At 42.1% G+C, this 21,505-nt stretch overlaps 1 protein-coding gene across 8 annotated transcripts in view; it reads right to left on the bottom strand.

Moving 5' to 3' along the window:
• The window catches only part of DGKH (diacylglycerol kinase eta), a 163,948-nt gene that overhangs the window by 56,825 nt on the left and 85,618 nt on the right, over positions 1-21,505 (bottom strand). For 7 of the 8 annotated variants that reach the window (XM_039914881.1, XM_029047846.2, XM_039914880.1 and 4 more), the window contains 8 exons: positions 13,714-13,818; positions 13,290-13,422; positions 10,144-10,250; positions 8,060-8,185; positions 6,233-6,335; positions 3,972-4,134; positions 1,098-1,206; positions 791-930 (listed from right to left, as the gene is read on the bottom strand). In XM_039914881.1, coding sequence (XP_039770815.1) covers positions 791-930; positions 1,098-1,206; positions 3,972-4,134; positions 6,233-6,335; positions 8,060-8,185; positions 10,144-10,250; positions 13,290-13,422; positions 13,714-13,818 — 986 coding nt within the window. Of the gene's footprint in view, positions 1-790; positions 931-1,097; positions 1,207-3,971; positions 4,135-6,232; positions 6,336-8,059; positions 8,186-10,143; positions 10,251-13,289; positions 13,423-13,713; positions 13,819-21,505 lie in introns of those variants that run through there. The other variant, XM_016228624.3, reaches the window with a different exon arrangement.

Raw genomic sequence — 21,505 nt, 5'->3', positions numbered from 1 at the left:
CTTATATTTTCTCTGAAAGTGATGCTGAAGAGAAATCTGTTGCCCAAAAGGCAGGAAGCATCAAGGAAAAGGGGATTCAAGTCCAAGGAAGAGGGATGAATCTCAAATGGGAAAATTAGCCACGGTGTAAACACGTTAACTGTAATGGGATCGGGGTACCCAGAAGAAGTCACTTCTCTCCCCATCTCTACCTTAATCACTCCATATCATTTGGGGCATCATAGTTACAGATATACTCACCTCATTCCCCTCGGAATTGTATAAGGACGCTTTTTAGGAGTTCAAACTTTTCAAACAGATTATGTATCCTCACAACTTCCACTAGGCTAGGATTATTCTCCTATTATATAACTAGGAAAATTGAGAAATAGGGAAATTAAATGGTTGATTCAAAGACACCCTGAGAAACAGTGGCGGAGGTACTAATTTCTAGAATGAGGTTCAAGGAATTTTATACATGGGTAATTTCCAACAACGTCTTTCTTAAAATCTGACTGAACAGCAAAAATCACTATCCCTTTATTGCTGAAGGGGATCTTACCCGAGATCCCAGATCAACTCCTCGGAACAAAATGAATTGAGGTCTCCTGGCTGTGAAGGGGAAGTGGAGAGGTTTGGCACCCTAAGGTTATATCAGTGAGATCAGGGGGTTAGTTTCCTCAGCACTTTTCTTTTTGGGCTCTTGCTTGGGGACGAAGAAGTTGGAGACTGGAGGATTAAAAGTACCAAAGAAATGTGATATTTCTAAGTGGCTTTTTCAGCCTGATGAAGGTAAAACCTTCCCTTTTACCTGTCTAGCATTTTTGTACTGGCCCGTTCCAACTTCTCCAAGATCTGTGGAAGCTGGGTGTCGTCGTCACAAGACCCACCCCAGCCGAGAACTCGGGCCAGGTCATTTCCGGTACCAAGAGGCAAGACTCCCAGCTGACACTGAAATACAGCGGAGGAATGACAAGTTTATAATGAACAGTGCTTGGGAATGGAACAGAAAATGATCACTCTAAGATGGTGGTAAATTGCAATTGAGAAACTCATTAACTAAGGAACATATCAACGGTTAAATAAAGAACTTGCAAAGGATAGGCGCACACACTTGCCTGTTTGTGCAAGCTGAGTTTATCGATTTCAGACAAAACCCAACCAACGCTTCCATCTCCTCCACACACAAGAATCCGGAAATTGTCAAACTTCTGAAATAAACGTAAGCTGAAGGGGTAAAGTGGGTTTTTATTTTTAGTATTTGGACCAACTGATGATAGTGAATAGTTATACATTTCCAAAAATGCCCTACGTCTTGACTGGTATTGACAGGTAAATCACACCAAAGTTCATATACATTGTATTGTATATTCTGGGTAATGACATGCAGAATTGTAATGAATATTGTCCAGAAGAAACTATGTTTTTTTATGTTTTAAATTTTTTTTTAAAAATATCACTCATACAGATGCAGTGTGGGCAGTTTTCCCGTTTGTGATCCAGCGTTCTCAGTATTTGGGGCTTCAGAAAGTGGAAGGATTATATATTGTCCATGGAAAAATGGGGGTGTATGAAAAGGTAAAATTCTCTTCATGCCAGATAGTACGTACCAGTTTTTCCACCCCAAACGGTTCTATCCATTTATCCATGTTCTTATCAGGGTAAAGGTACCTTACACTGTCCTTAGACTGATATGGTGGAAAATGGGGAAAAATAGGAATAAAATTGGACATGAAACTAAGAGCAAAAACTGAAAACTGAAGAAAATGAAGTAAAAAGAAAAAGAAAACTAGAACAAAGAAGTGAGAAAAAAGATGTAAGACCATTTTTATATCTAGGCAACAAAAATAATGTTCACTGCTGTGAATATTAAAGTCTTGAAAATATTGTATCATTTTGCACTACTGAAAGAAAAGGGACAAACCCATTCAGAAATCTGCATTGCCCTATTTTAAATAGCTTTAATATTTTTCAAATTAAAATTTTATATCTTTGCAATGCAGTTTTGAATTGAAGCACTGAGATTTTTGGGGTATTTGACAAGCAAATCTTTGTCATCCAAAATGTAATAATTCTACATTTGGACTGTGTGGATATATTAAACCAGATATACTTATTGTTAATACCAAGAAGGCATTTTAAAAAAAACTGGAGGCATTCCAAAAGCAAGTCCACTTTTGTTCAACCAACGAATGATAAAAATGATGACAGCATTCACGATTCTCAAAAGTTACAAAATATAATGGCTTGGTTCCTAAAAATCTGAATTGTGTTATAGTTTCCTTGCAATGAGAGTTTATAAATATTATTAAGTTCTTAATTACTAGGGGTTCAATAGGTGTTCAAAAATGTCCCTTCCAATATCTTGTAACTTCATTTGTGAAAGAAATGTCTTGAACCGTATTAATACATTTCCCTCGATGGAAAACTAACTACTCTGTAATTAGGTATTTCAAAAAGTGACTTATATTGTACCCAAAGAAAGTCCATTCTGGAAAGAGGTGTTATAACTACTTTTATAATTACACACAACCACTTGCTGTACCTGCAGCACTGTTTTGTTATATATTTGTGCTTGTGCAGAATAAGATGTTTTCCCTGAATATGAGATAATGTGAAAACGAATGAAGGGATGAAAACGAGAGTTGGAAGGCAGTATAATTTCTGTTTTCTTCACAAGACTTTAAAGAGTCGTCTAACAAAGAATACACCTTTTAAAGTGCTTGGAGCAAAAACAAGGCTATTTGTGCATAAATACGATGTTATTTAAACTGACTGAAAATAGGCTTCTAATAGCAAAGAGAATGATGAAACAGTATACACTTCTTAGAAGTTAGTGGTTAAGTGAACTTCTTAAAAACACATATCTGTTCAGCAAGTACACTGGTCCTTTCTTTTAGAAAATCAGAGTAAACTTATTTCCTTAAAACACTTTTATAGTTCATATTTTTCAAAAGACAACTGCTTAAATTCCAAAGATTACTGGGAATTCATTAAAAGCTATTTGGGGACATGGTTAAGGAATTTTATTACTACAATATAACTGTATTTGAGCTCATGAGAAGCAAAGGACACAAATATTTGTGAATTAAGTCACTGCTCAAGAAAGTGAAGCAAAAAGCAGTTATTTAAAGAAACTATTGAACAGTTCCAAGAGGCACTATGCCAATTTCCCTAGAGAGTTTTGTCAATACAACTCAATGTTCGCTAAATTATTTTTCCAACCCAGTGGTCGCTAGGGTACAGAGGGCCAATAACGCCAGAGAAAATGTGGTTCTCATTGAGAAGGGGTTATATTTAGAAATGATGAGTTCATCCTATCTGTGGATCCTTTAAAAATAAATCATTCCTCTCATTTAGGACTCTGGAAGTAAAAGACTAACACATTAATCAACCACACCATGCTCTCCAGCTCTTAACAGTCCTAATTGATAGCGGTTGCTAAAGTTTGTGATACTCACAGAACTATCTCCATAACTTGCGGGCTGCTTTACCAAGTTCTCCAGTCCCGCTAAAAATGATGTAGAGCAAGGGACTGGGCAGCGGTTCCAGGGCGGAGCAGTGAGATGGCAAAGTTGCTGCTATTATCAGGTTCAAAACAACCTGCCTCTGTTTCATAGTGCATCCAACAACCATGTCTATGGGCCATAAATAAATACATAAATATGTATATATGTGTGTGTGTGTGTGTGTGTGTGTGTGTATATATAAATATATATACACCCAACAATACTAAACATGACTAGCCTCTGATGCAGATTACATTCAAATAGTTAAAGATTCTCCCCTAGAGTTCAATCACAGCGATAGACTGTTACAGGAGAAATTTTACAGTCGATCTTTTATGAAGAAAAGTCAAACAATCTAGAGTAGAAGTCTCAAGACATACCACAACTCTGTAAAATACTAGGAGCTGGGGAGCCTAATTCAACTAAACATTTGATGTCAGACACTGTTTAAGTAGGATGTAGGAATAATGTAGAACGTATTACCCTAAATGAGGTCCTCCATTCATTAAATCAAACACCTGAGCTGGATTTAGCAATTGTTTGAATCGCCGAAGAAACTTTACTCCCTGATTGTCTCCACTCTTAGAATTGACGAAAACTAACAGAGGGCTTGCACAAGATGGTGGGCACGTTGCTTTCCAAAACCCTGAAAAAGAAGCAAGGCACAAATAAACAGGACTTTCTTTTCCTAGTCATCAAAACAGGAATCTGAAGAAAGTTTAGATATAAAAATGCATTAAAGGAGAAACGCATTCCTTAGGAACCAACTGAATATTTGAAGTAATTTGGCTTCATCAAAACTGGCGCTCATCCACTTCGACCACATGATTTTTTTCTCGTCCTCTGTTTACTATCGATTTTCCTGTAAGTGGCTCCCACAAGCCTATTAACACACTCCCCAAAACTGTCCAGAATACCAAGGCCTTCCTCACTGATTCTCTGATGGCAGCAAGCAGCCAGGAGTGCTCTGTGCTCTCCGGGCCCTGAAGCAAAGTAGCAGACCCCGGACTCGTGCAGGGGAAGGAAGCTTCCAGGGAGACGGGGTCCTGAGGCAACTTAGGGTTCCCTGGGTTGGCTAGGGGTTTGAAGTCATCTTTTGGGGTGATCTGACCCACGCCAGGAAGGTTTCCGGGTCAGAGACTCCCAAGAGGCATAAAAATGATTGTCTGGATCCACCCCATCATGGAATCACATAGGCGTCCCTGAATCGAGGGGTCCCCTAAATTAGGATCCTCAGAGCTCAGATCCTCCCGTGGGCACCAGGATCTGTGGGGAGGCCCAAAGCTCCTGGAAAAACCCAGCTCCCCTTAGAGTGTCTGAATCCTCACGAGAATCATGAATCCGAGTCAATGCCCTTCAATATGGCCGAATTTATTTTGAATGGCCACAGCCGGCCTGCCCCAGCAGCCCCCTCATTGCTCTGGCCTAATATAGCTGTGAGTGCCACTGAAAATGGGGTGCAATTCACACTGTGTAGGGTCTGAACACCTGGTACAAATGAGAACAGATGATTTACCTCGCCCTCCCCAACCCCACCACCACGCTCAAGATATCCGTGACCGAGATCTTCCAGATCAACACTGAATTGATCTCTCACTTTACAGAACAAAGCTAGTAATAGCCAAAGATTGGGTGGAATGGAGATCGTAATAGCCACTATAAAACTAGGTCACTCCCCAAATTGATGCTACAGGGAACAGAGCTTATCCAACACATTTTCTCCACCGACAGACTTAGTTGTGACGGTTCTTAAATAAAAGAATTCACAATCTGCAGTTCAAATTCAGTCCTGAATTAAAGAACGCGCATTTCTGTTGAAATGTTTTTTAAACTGCTCCCAGATGAGGTCTGTCTGCCCATTTTTAGCCCCAAATAGACTTTATACTGCCACTTTATAACCTCTGAAAATAGTGTAATAATAATAATAATAATGATGATGATGATGGTATTTGTTAAGCGCTTCCTATGTGCCAAGCACTGTTCTAAGTGCTGGGGTAGATACAAGGTAACTTGTAATAATAATAATAATGATGATGATGATGGTATTTGTTAAGCGCTTACTATGTGCCAAGCACTGTTCTAGGCGCTGGGGTAGATACAAGGTAATCAGGTTGTCCCACGTGGGGCTCACAGTCTTAATCCCCATTTCACAGATGAGGTAAGTGAGGCCCAGAGAAGTGAAGTAACTTGCCCAAAGTCACACAGCTGACAAGTGGCGGAGCCGGGATTAGAACCCAAGTCCTCTGACTCCTAAGCCCGTGCTCTTTCCACTAAGCCACACTGCTTCTCTAAAGCCACACTCCTCTGTTAATGTATTAATGGGCAGGGTAGAGTAATGGGCTTCAGGAATAACATGAGAAATACAAAAGCCAAAAAAAATAGTCAAAGGAAGAGCAAATTTCTTGACAAGAAAATGATCTCACTTGAATTGTATGAAATAACGCAACACTTAATAGGCCCATATATCATTTCTCTTTTGGACAACGTACTTTTCATCAATGTGACATCTGCAGAATATTTTCTGCCATGCCAGTTACAAACACAAAGAAGCTGATCTTGTTCTGATTAGTGTTTTAAAGTAAACAAATCTCAATCGATCTATCGATGGTATTTACTGAGGACTTACTGCGTGCCAAGAACTTTACCAAGAGACAAGAGTTGGTAGACGTGTTCCCAGCCCACATGAACAGTAAATGCCCAGAGCATCAATCGTCATTTACACTAATTATACTCATTTGACATACCATCAGAGTCTATGCTGTTAAGTGCAGTTGGAGGTATGATTGATACCTTACACTGGCCAAGCGGACACTTGCGAGGATACAGATCTTTGCAGGCAGTGTGCACCTAATAAAACAAGAACAGGTCCTTATCGACAACATCGGATCATAATCGAGGAATCATGAATTTTGAAAAATCTAGAGCAGAAAGGCTGAGCGGCCTAATGCTGGGAATTTCTTCTCTTGGCACTGTATCTGCCGTTTGATAATTCAGTCTTTTGGGTCAAACTCGTTGCTTCAGCAAAGGAAATCCATGCTGAGGGAAAGGTAGCTTTAAACACCACAAAACAAGCAGAGGTGGCCTTTCTCATACTTGATCTATGTCGTTGGCGATATGATTTATGGCTCAACCCCTACGTGCATCTTGTCAGGCACCAAAAGGGACGGGCTGAGGCTCAGTTGCCATTTTTGACAGGAGGCTCCCTCAAAGTGCTCAATACAGAGGCAACATAAATAGCAGTGAACCAGTAACCAGGGTGTGAAAATCCTAATTCACGATCTGTCAGCTCATTCATTCATTCATTCATTCATGAGGGAAGTCATTAGAGACCTCGTGATCTATAAACTAGGTATACACACACCCAACATCCTGTGAGGGATGGTAGTAAAATCTGGGAACCTACTTCTAACCAATGGTTCACTTTTGTGAATAAATCAATCAGTGGTATTTATTGATGGCTTACTGTGTGCTGAGCACTTACACTAAGTGATCGGGGGAGTACAATCCACTAGACTTGGTAGACAAGATCTTTCCTCAAACAGATCTTACAGACCAGAGCAGAACACAGATTTGTCTAACCCAACTTTAAGATACCACCAGTACCATTAAGAACACCTTTCTTAATACAGTTCTTTATAATATCGATATACACAAACACATGAACTTTTATGAAAACAGTAACATATTTCTACTTAAATACAATTTTGGATGGAAATCACTAACAAATATTTCGTCCGCGGTCGATTCAGGCTAGTTTAATAAATGATCAAATCTAGTGGGGAAAGACCAAAAGGGATTTAGAAGATGCTAATAACAGGGAGTATGGGAAACCTATACACCTAGAAGCCAGAACTGGGGAGATTTTAAAGATCCAAACCCAAAGTGCGAATGATGAAAACTGAGTGGATTTCCAAAACATCATTCTTGTATATCTTGATCTTAATTTATTTTGAGAAGTTTTGAGGGAGTAGGTGGGAAAAGAAAAAAGAAGAAATGTGACAAACAGTACTGTCAGTAGCTAGGGTCAGGACACTCGTTCAACTAGATTAGAAAACAGTCTCTGAAAAAGAAACTAAAGGAAATGAAATGGAATAATTATAAAAGGAAAATGACAACAAAACTGCTATAAAATTAAAGAAAAAATTAGGTTCAAATTTAGAAGTCAGAAAGGTATTAAAGGCAGCAATTTGCTTCTCCACTTGACTTTTTAAGAAAAAAGGTGCTAAGTCAAGACTAGATATAAAGACAACAGAGGCAACCGACAATGATTATCAGAGGATAACACATCTAGAGAACATAATATGAGAGGACTTAGCGATATGCTGTCAGGAGTCTTATTTTCCAAAACAAAGGGGAGCTGTGCTTGAACACTATGAAGTTTAGAGAAAAGAATGGGACAAAAAAACACCAAGTGGGAAGGAAAAGACTAAAATGAGTAGGTACCATTAGCTGGACCTTAAATCACTTGCTCCGACTCTAAACCTTAGGCGGTTACCACATGGTTTTCCCTTTTCATTCAGAAATACGCGTTCCCATTTCCCATTCGCAAACTCCCCTGGGAGGCTCCTTACCATAGCTTTACACCAAAGGCACTTCCAATCTTGCAAGCGCAGAACGCTTCCGCAGGTCTTGTCACAGACTGCACATTTAGCACTGACGGGCAAGTTGCCCTCTAGCCACTGGTGGGGCATAGCTATCTGCGGAGAGAGGCATTCAAAGGTGAAATTACAGACTGGAAAAGCAAAGAATTCCAGTGAGCAGAATATGAAATTGCAGCCTCTTTTGATTTTTTTTTTCCCCTCACCCTTTTGTATCATTGTCAGAAGTAATTGATGTGAATTTGAAGAGCAAGGGTCCCGGCAGTTTGAGGGGAGAGGAATCGAAGCTACAAACCTCAAGCTCCGCAAACAGTGACCTTGGCTGAAAACCTAAGGACAGTCGCATGTGTTCAGTGAGGAAAGAAGCCTAACCGTAACCCACATTTGAAAATGAATACCGTCACTGTCATTGCTAATGCGAACCTGAAGCCTGAATTTTTCTGAAATTCTTATCATCCTTCAATAAAAAAAACAAACCTTCACTTCAATGCCTAAACTGCTGTAAAATTAACACCTTTATCGTCCCAATTCAAGGGAAGCTAGCAAAGCCTAGTGGAAAGAGCACTGGCCTGCAAGTGAGAGGACCTGGATTCCAGCCCCACTCCGCCACTCGTCTGCTGTGTGACCTCAGACAAGTTACTTAACTTCTCTGTGCCTCAGTTATCTCATCTGTAAAATGGAATTAATGCTGTGAGTCCTGTGTGGCACATGGACCGTGTCCAACCTGAACAATTTGTATCTCTCCCAGCACTTAGTAAAGGACGTGGCACATAAGTGCTTAACAAAAAATTTACAAATATTAGAATTATTAAAGGTACTGAAGAGCTTCAGGGTATTCAGTTTTACTGGAGTTTTCCTTTAAGTGACCCAGATCATCAAAAATGACACATTTGCCTAGAATACTTTCGTTTCTTCCCAAGTCATTTCTTCCCAAGTCGGAGATGGGACAAAATCTACATTGTCATTCCAGTGCACCATCCAAGCATAGCTACAGCAACAATCCTCAATGCCAAGATCCCAATTTGCTCCTGAGGGCTGCTAATACAATCACTGTCATCACCATCATTATCAATAGCATTTATTGAGCACCCACTTTGTGCAGGGCACTGTTCTAAGCAATCGGGAGAGTGCAAAACACTTAGAAGTAATGATCCCTGCTCTCAAAGAACTTACAGTATAATTGGGGAGGCATTATTACTTAAATTAGAAATAGGGGGAGCAATGAGGTATATAAGGAATGTGTATATATGTGCGCCTTCTCCCAGGGCTGTGGTAATTTAAGTGCTCAGCTGATGTGGAAGGACCAAGGTGGCAGTTGGGAATACATGGTAGAAGATCAGCGATTGCTCGCAGGTGAAGCCTCTTGGAGAAAATATGATCTCCAAAGGGCTTTGAAAATGGGGCAAGTTGTGGTCGGTCAGCTTCAAGCACGGAAGGTACAGTGCTCTGCGTCACGTAGATGCTGGGGTCTCATCAAGTAAGAAAGAGTAGGGGATTCAAAAAATCCATCGGTCAATCAATCAATTTTATGTAGTTAGTGCTTACTGTGTACAGAGTAAGCACCTGCAGAGCACTGTACTAAGCAGTTGGAAGAGTGCAATATAACAGAGTTAGTAGACACGCTCACAGTCTGGAGGGGAAGACAAACATTAAAATAAATTATGGAAGTGTCCATAAGCGCTGGAGGGCTGAAGGTGGAAGCTCCAATTAAATATTTCTTATGGGAATTCTGACCTGCCTATACAAACCCTTATTGTTTTTACTCTTTCCTCTCCACTTTTCTCCACTGTGACCGCTTCTTTCTCCCTTAAGGAGTGTGTGTTGGATTGTAGAGAATCTAGCTAAATTTCCAGGACCCTTCATTTGTTAAGAATACAAGTAACCTTGAGGGACTCGTAGAACGGAGCAAAGTGCAACACTATAGGAAAGCAAGGGACCGGAGCTCACTGAGCGTGGACCCTTACCAAGAGACAGAATCCCCACAAATCAGTTCTCATTCATCATTTCCTGAATTTACCCCTCCCCACTATGGTTTCCCAGGGATGATAAAAACTTACACCATCTTCATCTTCAATGATATCCTTCCCAATGGAAGCTAAGGTGGTCCATTTGCAATTATTTGTTGCTCTGACAGCACATCTTTTGTGTGCTTTGAATTTACACACTGAAAAGAAAAAGAAAAAAAACATTTCTGTACATCAGTCATTCCTTAACAAAATCACAGAGACTGGCCAATTCCTGATTATACAAATTAAAAAATCCCTTTTGCGGGCCCAAAAAATCCTAATGAAAGGAGCACGGGTCTGGGAATATGAGGACCTGGGTTCTCTTCCCGGCTCCACCACTTTCCTGCTGGGTGACCTTGGACAAGTCACCTAACTTCTCTGTGCCTCAGTTCCCTCATCTGCAAAATGGGGATTCAATACCTGTTCTCCCTCCTATTTAGACTGTGAGCCTCATGTGGGACCTGATTACCTTGTATCTACCCACGTGTTTAGTACAGTACGTGGCCCATATGAAGTGCTTAACAAATACCACAATCATTATTATTGTTGTAATTATGAATTTAAAACTCCACAGCAAGGCATTTATATGGCAGCTAATGACATGGAAAACACTAGGATGTTATTCATATCAAGAAACACAGTAGAGCTGATCGATGAATTCCTGGTAGCAAAAGAAGGGATGGCAATGCATATTTCCCAAAGCAGAAAGACAAAGCAAGTAGAGAAGAGAACATAGGAGCAGTGGGGAAAGACTGTAAGCCCGTCAAAGGGCAGGGACTGTCTCTGTTACCGATTTGTACATTCCAAGCGCTTAGAGCAGTGCTCTGCACATAGTAAGCGCTCAATAAATACTATTGAATGAATGAATGAAAAAAGTATAAATGTAAGATCCATCAGTGGGAGGCTGTTAGATGGCACTAATCTGATTTCATCAGAAAACACCTTCTGGATGAGATGATTTTTCACTGGGCTTTGAATCAATCAATCAGACCTCAATCAGTATTTATAGAGCACCAAATGAGTGCTTTAAAAGCACTGGTCAAGAGTTTCTGCTCGTTGTGGAAAGGAATGGGTAAACATGAAAGGTTTTTCAAGAAGAGAAATACGTACAGGATTGTGCTTTTGAAAATGAATCCATCAACAAGAGTGACATATGGGGAAGTGAGGGTCTGGAGATCGGGAGATCAGTGAGTACAGTTGTCAGATGGGGCCATAACAAACAGCTTGGACCAGTGGGGTGACTTTTTGATTGTGAAAGACTGAGGATGGTGGTTGAAAGAGAGGGAAGAGACAAAGATAACAACAAGGTTGTGGGCTAGGGATGGAGAAGATGATGATGGTGTCAACTGTAGGGAAAAAAGGTAGGTGGAAGAGAGGATTTGGGAGAGAAAATGAGGAACTCGGTTTTAGAGCTGAGCTGGAGGTGCCGATGGGATATTCATGTTGAGATGCCCTGGAGGCAAGAGGAAATGAGGCTTTGCAGAGGAGGTTGAGAGGTCGTGGCAAGCGAAGTGGATTTGGGAGTTGAAAGCAATCAGAGCAAATGAGCCCCCTAAAATGGTAAGTGTAAAATGAGATGAGAAAAGGGGCCAGGCAGAGCCTTGAGGAACAAACACAGGTAGAGGCTGAGAGGCGGAAGAAGAGGCAACAAGAGATTGAGAAAAGCAGCCGGAAAGGTGAGAGGAGGATCAAGCAAGGTTTCCAGGAGGAGGGAGTAGTTTTCAGTAACAAAAGCAGTCAAGAGGTTGGAGAGCATCTTTGAAAATGAGGAGAACTGGGATCTGGCAGTTTTGAAGAGGAAGGGACTTTCAGACAGACCCTTTGGAGAAGGTCCAGTGCAGTGTCCAATTGAAATAAGGAACTGGAAAGAAAAACCTAGGAGGGAAGCTTAAAAGGAACTAGGATTATTCAGCTTAATCACCCAATCGATCGAGTAATTTGTTGAGCATCTATTGAATGCAGAGAGTATTGACTTGGGAGAATACAGCAGTCCTAAAAGTCACACCCCCTGTCTTCAGGGAGTTGACAGTCACATGATTTGCTTGAAGAGAAGGTTGAAGGGGAATTTAGTTGGCCAGCCTCCAACTATTCTAGCTTTCTTCTCTTTGACTGGCTCTTTCCGATTCCACATTTTTCAAGAAGCTTTATAGTCAGGTGGGAAAATTTTCTCAAACTCAGGGTTGTTCCCACGAGGAGAAGGGGGGAAGGTAATTAGGGGGAACCCTAAGATGAGAGCTATGGAGCTCCAGACAGCTGTGTGGAGGTGGTAGTGGTGATCGGGGTCGCCTAACCCTCACCCCCCGAACACACTCACTGCCTTCCTGTCTCCCCAGTCCCACTCTCAGCTCCCTCTCCTATACCTTCCTCCGGCCACTCTGTTTCTCCATCTCCTAAATTTCATTTTATTATTATCACACATCCCCCGCGAAAAGACCCTCCCATCACAATAGAGCAGGCTGTTTACCCCTTAGAGAGTCCATAAATAATCTCGAGCTTCTAAGGTCCCTTTGGCTCAATAATTTCTTCAGGCGATTGCACTGATAATTTGACTTATTTTTGAACAACAAATGAAAAAGGAGTATACTGCACCAAAATTAAATTTTGCGAAAAGGGGAAAAAGCAATGATGCCCAGTAAATCACTATCAAATAATCTACAAAACAGCGTATTTTGCCCATACAAACCCAAGACAAGTAATTCATCATCAGCCTGGTCTAAATCCAACGAGAAAAGGAAATGGAAAGGACAGCAGGTAGGGGCACTTCAGAGAAAAATGGACAATGGAATCATGGAATTTCTCCACTTATCTCCCCCTCCGCCCCCCCCCCCCCAGGCTTTTGACCCCTTGAAAGTTCCCTTGTTATTTTAGGGGGTGGGGAGGGGAGTCTCACACACACTCTTTATTTTCACCAACCACTCTTTCCGTGTTCTCCAACACGTCCAAAATGATCTCATTTTTCTCTCGAAAGGAACTGACTCAGACAAGCACCTACCTCCGAAAAATACACGTCGATAGAGAATACGATTTTACACTCACTTTAGCCGTTGATGGGATTGCCATAAAAGATCGCTTTTTCCACCTTCTCTTCGAGCCATGAAAATATTTTCCTCTGATCAATTAACCTCCGCTCTTTTCGAGAGGTACAGAAAAAGACTTCGTGGAAGGATGAGGAGAACAGCATTGGCTGCGTACATTACCTTCGCAAGACAGGCCATGGGAGGTGACTCCAGAGAGGCTCTCTCTGCACACGTTGCAAAAAGTAGGTCGGGCATGGGAGCACGCATACCAGTTATGCATCCCTGAGAAATGTTCCACATTAAACTGTGCCGTCTAGTAAAGGAGAAGTTAACACAAATTTGCAAGTACAGAATATGGCTACGACAGCTCAATTACTTAGGGGGGTTAGAGGCCGGAACATCGGAAACGAAAGAACAGCACATTCAAACGCCAAAACCATTATTAGAATAGCTACATTTAAATATGATTTTCAAAATAATGCTGAAACAAAGAATGTAAGGCGCTTACACACAACGTAAGCTGTTTCTGTGCCATTGGAGGATGTTATGGCCAATATATATTCTGGAAGAAGCAGCAGCAGCCAGGAAGGGGCTATTATCTTACTTCATAATGTTCTCTGGATTGTACAGACTTAAGTGAGCTGATCCAATCCTCCATCTCCTTTCGGTTCTCGGCACACAATATCAGTCTTCTGAATGGGGTTATTATCTGAAAGGGATTTCTCAATTTAGTGATTCAAGAAGATAACCGACAGGAGCAACTGATAATAAAACCCAGCATCTGACAAGGCGAATTGGCTTTTTCTCTTCCCATCTACCTCTGGTAAGATAAATGTAACGCATCTTGCAAATATAGATACTCCTTAAAATTCTGAGTATCATACGATCTTTAAAATAAAAAGTTGCTGCTGAAGGAAAAAAACCCACTTCAATCACTAATGATCCAAATTGGCTATCGACTCATGCTTACTTATCTGTCTTTTCATTGGTCTTTACTAATGACGGTAACAAACTTGAAAAACACAAACCTTAATTCGTCAAGTATTTTTGAAAAAAGGAAGCCATATCTATTTCAAAACACTATCTTGGCAACTGCCTACCATGATAATGAAAATATTCAAGAAAAATTTTCAAAAACTGAAAGCAAGAAGGGATATGAAAACTGTAAAGTAGATGTAGGTTATACTATTTACTTGAGTACCAAGTTATGAGATTAAAAAAAGACATCTTTCAAAGAATTTCCACTATTCTAAGATTTAAAAGAATGGTTTACATTGGATGAGGACTCAGATTCTTCTACTGCATTTTGGGGCCCAGGAAGGAGGGGCTCAACCCTCCAAAGAAGTTCTATCATCTGGTTTGGGGGAAGAGGATCTTGGATTCCTTTTTTTTTTTTTAGGAAAAAAAGGAAATTCAAGTTTTCATAAGAACAAATAGGCCAAATTTAAATTCTCAGAAGAACTAAAGAATGAAAGGAAACAACTCAAAATCTACAGTTGCGTCACTATCGAATTTCAAGTGCAGCGTCGTACTGGGTATTCACCCAGATGTAAATATAAACATTGCATTCTTCTTAGAATCTCAAAATCCCCAGACCTCATGCATTCTATTCAAAGACTGATAATCCCCTCAGGGAACCAGAGCAATGAAAACAAAACAGAGTACCACGCCATTTATAAAAAAAATTTCGACTTCCTCACAACACAGACTGTCAGAGCCAGGTGGAAAGAGATTCAAAATTGCATAACAAATTAAATGCACAATGCTTTCTTCCTCAGGCTAAAAACTTTTAGGTCAGGCTAGAAATGTATCCCATATTTCATATTGCATTCATTAACAGATTTCCTTAGTGGAGGAAAAATAGTGCGCATTGAAAAATGCTCTCAAGAAATAAACTTGAAATGTTAAGCTAGCATTACTTATCATAAAAACAAACTTTTTGTTTAAAAATTAAAAATGAAGATCGGGTCAACCTTTCGCTGAATGACTCACCTTGCCTCTGCAGGATTTTTTCCAGCCTGGGTTTGGGGTTTTCAGGACCTCATTAAACCTAGAGGCCCTTCGCTCTGACAGGCAGCGCGCGCTACAAGTCACAGGGAGGAGTAGCGCAATCCTGTCTGCTTTGGGCTGGTTGATGACTGCGTTTTGGGGAGGGGAGGAGAGTGGAGGGCGGGGGAGTATTACCATGTGAAATTGAAGAACCTCTCACTTGGGCCTTTCCTCCAGTTTTCCACTGCCCTTTTTGAATAAAGCTTATTAACAGCTGGACACTTCTCTTCCTGAATAAATAGTTAATGCAAAGAGCAAAGTCTCTCTCATTACTTAGGAGCCAAATGGATGCTTTATTACTTCAAAATGTTTTCTCTAGGACAGCTCATCAAATGAAGCAGAGAGAAGCCATTAAATCATAATATAATCCTGGCTCCACAAACCTCTTCAGTGCTCCAGAAAACTCCAGGCTTCACTAAACTTACTCATATTATCTGAGCAATAATTGCCCCCCAGCATTTATTTCCTCAGTAAGTCAGTGTGACATCACTGTAAGGATTTCCTCCGTTGAATCATGGGCCTATAGTAAAGTCAGGCGTCAGCCACGCAAAGCAAGTAGGGTAGATCGGTTGATGTCACATTCTAGCCTTTGCTCCATATCTGCTGCTTTCAGGTTTGGACGAATGTACTTCAAAAGGTTTTGCCTCCAGTGGAATCTCTAAGAAGAATACCCTCTGCAAGCCCCCCTGAGGTCAGCTAGTTTAAAACAAGAAAAATGAATGGGGACTAAAACAATCCGTCACTATCGGTCACCTTTGTGAGTAATCAGTCAGTGTGGCCTAGTGGAAAGAGCTTGGAAGTCAGAGGATCTGGGTTCTAATCCGAGCTCTGCCACTTGGCTGCTGTGTGACCTTGGGCAAGTCAGTTAACTTCTCTGGGCCTCAGTATCCTCAACTGCAAATGTAGATTCAAAATCTATTATTCCTCTTAGACTGTTAGCTCCGTGTGGGACCTGATAATCTTATATCTCTCCCAGTTCTAAGTACAGTATGTGGCAAAAACTAAGCACTTATTAAATACCACTATTATTATTATTATTATTAATACCTCTGAACTGAAAGACTTATTGACAATGCCTTTGAATCCTGACTGTTCTTTCTTTAGAAGATGAAGCTGTGGAGCATGGGGTCCTAAGCAGTTTTACAACTTTGGCAAAACAGATTGGTACAGGATTTATTTACAGTTTTCCTAATAGGTTTGTCCAACAATGGGACTGTCTATTTCAACTCAACCTCCTTATATAATAATGTTGGTATTTGTTAAGCGCTTACTATGTGCAGAGCACCATTCTAAGCACTGGGGTAGATACAGGGTAATCAGGTTGTCCCACGTGAGGCTCGCAGTTAATCCCCATTTTACAGATGAGGTAACTGAGGCACAGAGAAGTTAGGTGACTTGCCCACAGTCACACAGCTGACAAGAGACAGAGCCGGGATTCAAACCCATGACCTCTGACTCCCAAGCCCGGGCTCTTTCCACTGAGACACGCTGCTTCTCTAATCCCGATTGCCACCAGGCCTTTGCCCTAGAAATCTGGCATTATCCATGACTCACATTCAACTCACATATTCAATCTGTCCCCAAATACTTTTGGTTCAATCTTCACGATGTTGCTAAAATTATTATTATTCGAGTACCTGTTAAGCACTTACTGTGTGCCAGGCACTGTACTAAGCGCTGAGATGGATACAAGCAAATCGGGTTGGATACAGTCCACCTTCTCCTCTCCACCCAAACTACTACAAAGTAAATCCAAGCACTTATCCTATCAATCCATCGTATTTACTGAACCCTGTCTACACTAAGCCTTTGGGAGAGTACAACAGAATTAGCAGATACGTTCCCTGCCCATAAAGAGCTGACGTTCTAGAGGACTATCCCGCCTTGATCAGGCTCCTTGCTGACCTCCCTGCCTCCTGTCTCCGCCCAATCCATCCAAACCCCACTCTGCCTCCTGGATCATTTTTCTATAAAAACGTTCAGTCCTTGTTTCCCCACTCCTCACGAAACTCCCAGGTTGCCCATCCACTGCCACATCAAATGGAAACTCCTTACCGTCGGCTGTAAAGCACTCAGTCACCTTGCTTCCTGTCTGATTTCCTACAACCCAGCCCACACGCTTTGCTCCTCAAATCTCAATCTCATCTATCTCACTGTGACTTCTCACCCGCAACCTGCTTCTGGCCTGGAATGCCCTCCCTCTTCGTATCTGACAGACGATCAACCTCCCCACCTTCTAAACCTTATTTTAAACCACATCTCCTCCAGGAGGTCGTCCCTAAATAAGCCCTCATTGCCTCTTGTCCCACTCCCTTCTGTGTCGCTCTTGTTCTTTGATTTGCACCTTTTATTCACCCCTCCCTCAGCCCCACAGCACTTTTGCACATATCTGTCATTTATTTTCTTATATTGATGTCTGTGTCCCCCTGTAGACTGCAAGCTCTTTGAGGGCAGAGAACACGTCTACCAATTCTGTCATATGGTATTCTCTCTCAACATAGTAAGCCCTTATTAAATACAATTGATTGATTAGTCCTACACTTTGTAGCTTTGCTTGAAAATGCTTCATCGTGCCTTGAAATCACTTTTGCTTTACTCTGGGCTTGTGACTGCCTCCTTTCACTTTTTTTAAAAACGTTTTGTGTTAAGCGCTTACTATGTGCCAGGCACTGTACTAAGTGTTGGAGTAGGTACAAGTTACTCAGGTTAGACACAGTCCCTGTCCCACTGGGGCTCACAGCCTTAAACCATTTTACAGATGAGGGAACTGAGGCACAGAGAAGTGAGGTGGCTCACCCAAGGTCACATAGCATATAAGTGGAAGAGTCAGGATTAGAACCCAGGTCCTTCTGCCTTCCACACCCACACTTTATCCAACAGGCTACGTCTCTATTTTACTTTCCCTCTGATATCCTGCTGACATCCTACCTCCTCCCAAATACTGTGAGCCCAAAAGAGCTGTGATGCTGTGATCACTGATTCAAATCTGGGGAGTCAGAGGACCTGAGTTCTAATCCCAACTCTGCCACCTCCCTGTTATGTGACCGTGGGCAAGTCACTTAACTTGTAAATCTATGAGAACCTGGCTGACGATATGCTGTAGTAGTCGATTCAGTAGTACTCTGGCAAGGATCGGTTGGCAATGGAAAGTAACGAGACGTTCAATAATTGTGACAATCTGATATTTCTTCTTTCTCCTTCAAGATGGTGGGAGGATGGCCGCATCTCCTCAGTGTTTCATATCTTTGTTAGTTCTTTAAATGGGATCTGTGAAGGGCTATGTGCCAGGCAATGTACTAAGCGCTGGGATAGGTACAGGAAGATCAGGTTGGATACAGTTCATGTTACACATGGGACTAACGGTCTTAATTTCCATTTTACAGATGAGATAACGGGGACAGAGAAGCTTAGTGATTTGCCCGAGGTCACACCGTAGACAAGTGGCAGAGCCAGGATTGGAACTCGGGGCCTTCTGACTCTCAGGCTCTTTCATAAGCCTCTCCCTCCCACCCCCTAATGATGGAGTCCCCCTTGGAGAACTCATTCGCTCCCCCGGCTTCAAATAACATCTCTGAGTGAATGATTCCCAAATTTACCTCTCCAGCCTTGGCTTCTCTCCATCTCTATAGTACAGCATTTCTTCCTGCCTTGGACATGGCTACTTGAATGCCCAGCCGACACCTCAAACTAGACATGTCCACAGCAGAACTCCTCATATTCCTACCCATGCCCTGTCTTCCCCTGAGCGGGTTTTGTTTTTTTAATTTTTATTATGGTATCTGTTTAGTACTTACTATATGCCAGGCACTTTACTAAGTTCTGAGGTAGATACAAACTAATCAGATTGGACATAGTCTATGTTCCACAAGGAGCTCGCAGTTTTAATCCCCATTTTACAGATGAGGTAACATCTCGGCACCAACCTCTCGCCCACTCTGGCCTGGGTCGCCCTCCCTCTACATATCTGACAGACAATTACTCTCCCCATCTTCAAAGCCTTATTGAAGGCGCATCTCCTCCAAGAGGCTTTCCCTGACTAAACCCTCGTTTCCTCTTGGAGAAGCAACATGGCTTAGGGGAAAGAGCCCGGGCTTGGGAGTCAGAGGTCCTGGGTTCTAATCCCGGCTCCGCCACGTGGCAGCTGTGTGACTTTGGGCAAGTCGCTTAGCTTCTCTGTGCCTCAGTTACTGCATTGGTAAAATGGGGATTAAGACTGTGAGCCCCACTGGGACAACCTGACTACCTTTTATCTACCCCAGTGCTTAGAACAGTGCTCGGCACACAGTTAGCGCTTAACAAATACCATCATCATCATCACTCCCTTCTGCACTGACATTGCACTCGGATTTGCTCCCTTTTATCAGCCCTCCCTCAGCACTTATGTAAATATGCATATGTACTTATGTACATATCCTTTCGTGGGCTCCTCCTCTACCTCCATAACCCTAGTTGTGGGGGTCCCTCAAGGTTCGGTTCTGGGTCCCCTTCTATTTGCCATCTACACCCACCCCCTGGGAAACTTATTCGCTCCCATGGCTTCAACTACCACCTCTCCGCCACTTGTCTGCTGTGAGACCTTGGCCGAGTAGCTTCACTTCTCTGTGCCTCAGTTACCTCATCTGTAAAATGGGGATTGAGACTGTGAGCCCCACATGGGACAGAGAATGTGCACAACCCGATTTGCTTGTATCTGCACCAGTGCTTAATACAGTGCCTGGCACACAGGAAGCACTTAATAAATACCATCATCATTATTATTATGATACCCAAAACTACATCTCTAGCCCTGATCTCTCTCCTTCTCTCCAAGCTCACATCTCCTCTTGCCTTCAAGACATCTCTACTTGGATGTCCTCCTGTCACCTCAAACTTAATTTGTCCAAAACAGAACTCCTTATCTTTCCACCTGAACACCGTCCTTCCCCTGACTTTCCCATCAATGCAGAAGGCACCATCAGCCTTCCTGTCTCACCAGCCCATAACCTTGAAGTTATCCTTAACTCCTTTCTCTTATTCAACTCACATATTCAATCCATCGCTAAAATCCCGTCGGTCCCACCTTCACAACATTGCTAACATCTGCTCTTTCCTCTCCGTTCACACTAGTATTATTATTATTATTATTAAATGCCGTCAAATCATTTCCGATTCATAGCAACTCCTTGGCTATACTTTCCCTAGAACTTCCTGTCCTCTGCCGTACTCTGGAACCTAACGGTTCTTCCATTATCGTTATGGTCTCCATCCATCTAGCTGCCGGTCTGCCTCTTCCTCTTTTTCCCTGGATTTTTCCACCATTAGTGTCTTCTCCAGAGAATTAGTCCCCATCTAAATTGCTACCACAATAATAAAATCACTTATCCAATCCCCCTTGGATTACTGCATCAGCCTCCTTGCTGACCACCCAGCCTCCTGTCTCTCCCCACTCCAGTCCATACTTCATTCAGCTGCCGGGATCATTTTTCTATAAAATCATTCAGGATATATCACCCTGCTTCTAAAAAAATTCTAGTTGTTGCCCACTCATCTCCACCTCCAACAAGAACTCCTCACCACTGGGTTTAGAGCACTCCACTTTACTTCTCTCTTTCACGGCTTCACACTTGGCTCCTCTGGTGCTAATCTTCTCACTGTGCCTCAACCCCTCGCCCACGCCCTGCCTCTGGCCTGGAACGCCCTCCCTCCTCAAATCCGACAATTCCTCTCCCCCCATTCCAAGGCTTATTGAAGGCCCATCTCCTCCAAGAGGCCTTCCCAGACTAAGCCCCACTTTTCCTCATCTCCCACTCCCTTCTCCATCGCACTGACTTGCTCCCTTTGTTCTTCCCCTCACCCAGCCCCACTGCACTTATGTACATATTTGTCATTTTATTTATATTGAAGTCAGTCTCCCCCAGCAACAGACTGTAAGCTCGTGTGGGCAGGGAAAATGTGACTGTTTATTTTTGTGATGAGATCTCCCAAGCACTTAGTACTGTGTGTCCTGCACACAGTAAGCATTCGATAAATACAAATGAATTAATTAATGAATGAATATCTGTAATTTATTGATTTCAATTAATGACCATCTTGCCAGTTAGACAGTAAACTCATCTTGGACAGGGAACATGTCTTCAAACTCTGTTATATTGTGCTCTCCCAAGTGTTTAGTACAGTGCTCTGCACACAGTAAGCACTCAATAAATACAATTGACTGACTGATAACTGAGGCACAAAGAAGTTAAGTGACTTATCCAAGGTCACACAGCAGGCAAGTGGCAGAGCCAGGATTAGAACCCAGGTCTGTCTGACACCCAGGCCCGTGCCCTACCCACTGGTCATGTTGATTCTCTCAGTCTTTAAGTCTT

The sequence above is a fragment of the Ornithorhynchus anatinus genome, chromosome 20, assembly GCF_004115215.2.
Source record: "Ornithorhynchus anatinus isolate Pmale09 chromosome 20, mOrnAna1.pri.v4, whole genome shotgun sequence".
In the NCBI taxonomy this organism is placed as follows: Eukaryota; Metazoa; Chordata; class Mammalia; order Monotremata; family Ornithorhynchidae; genus Ornithorhynchus; species Ornithorhynchus anatinus.
This window is presented reverse-complemented; position numbering and strand designations above follow the sequence as displayed.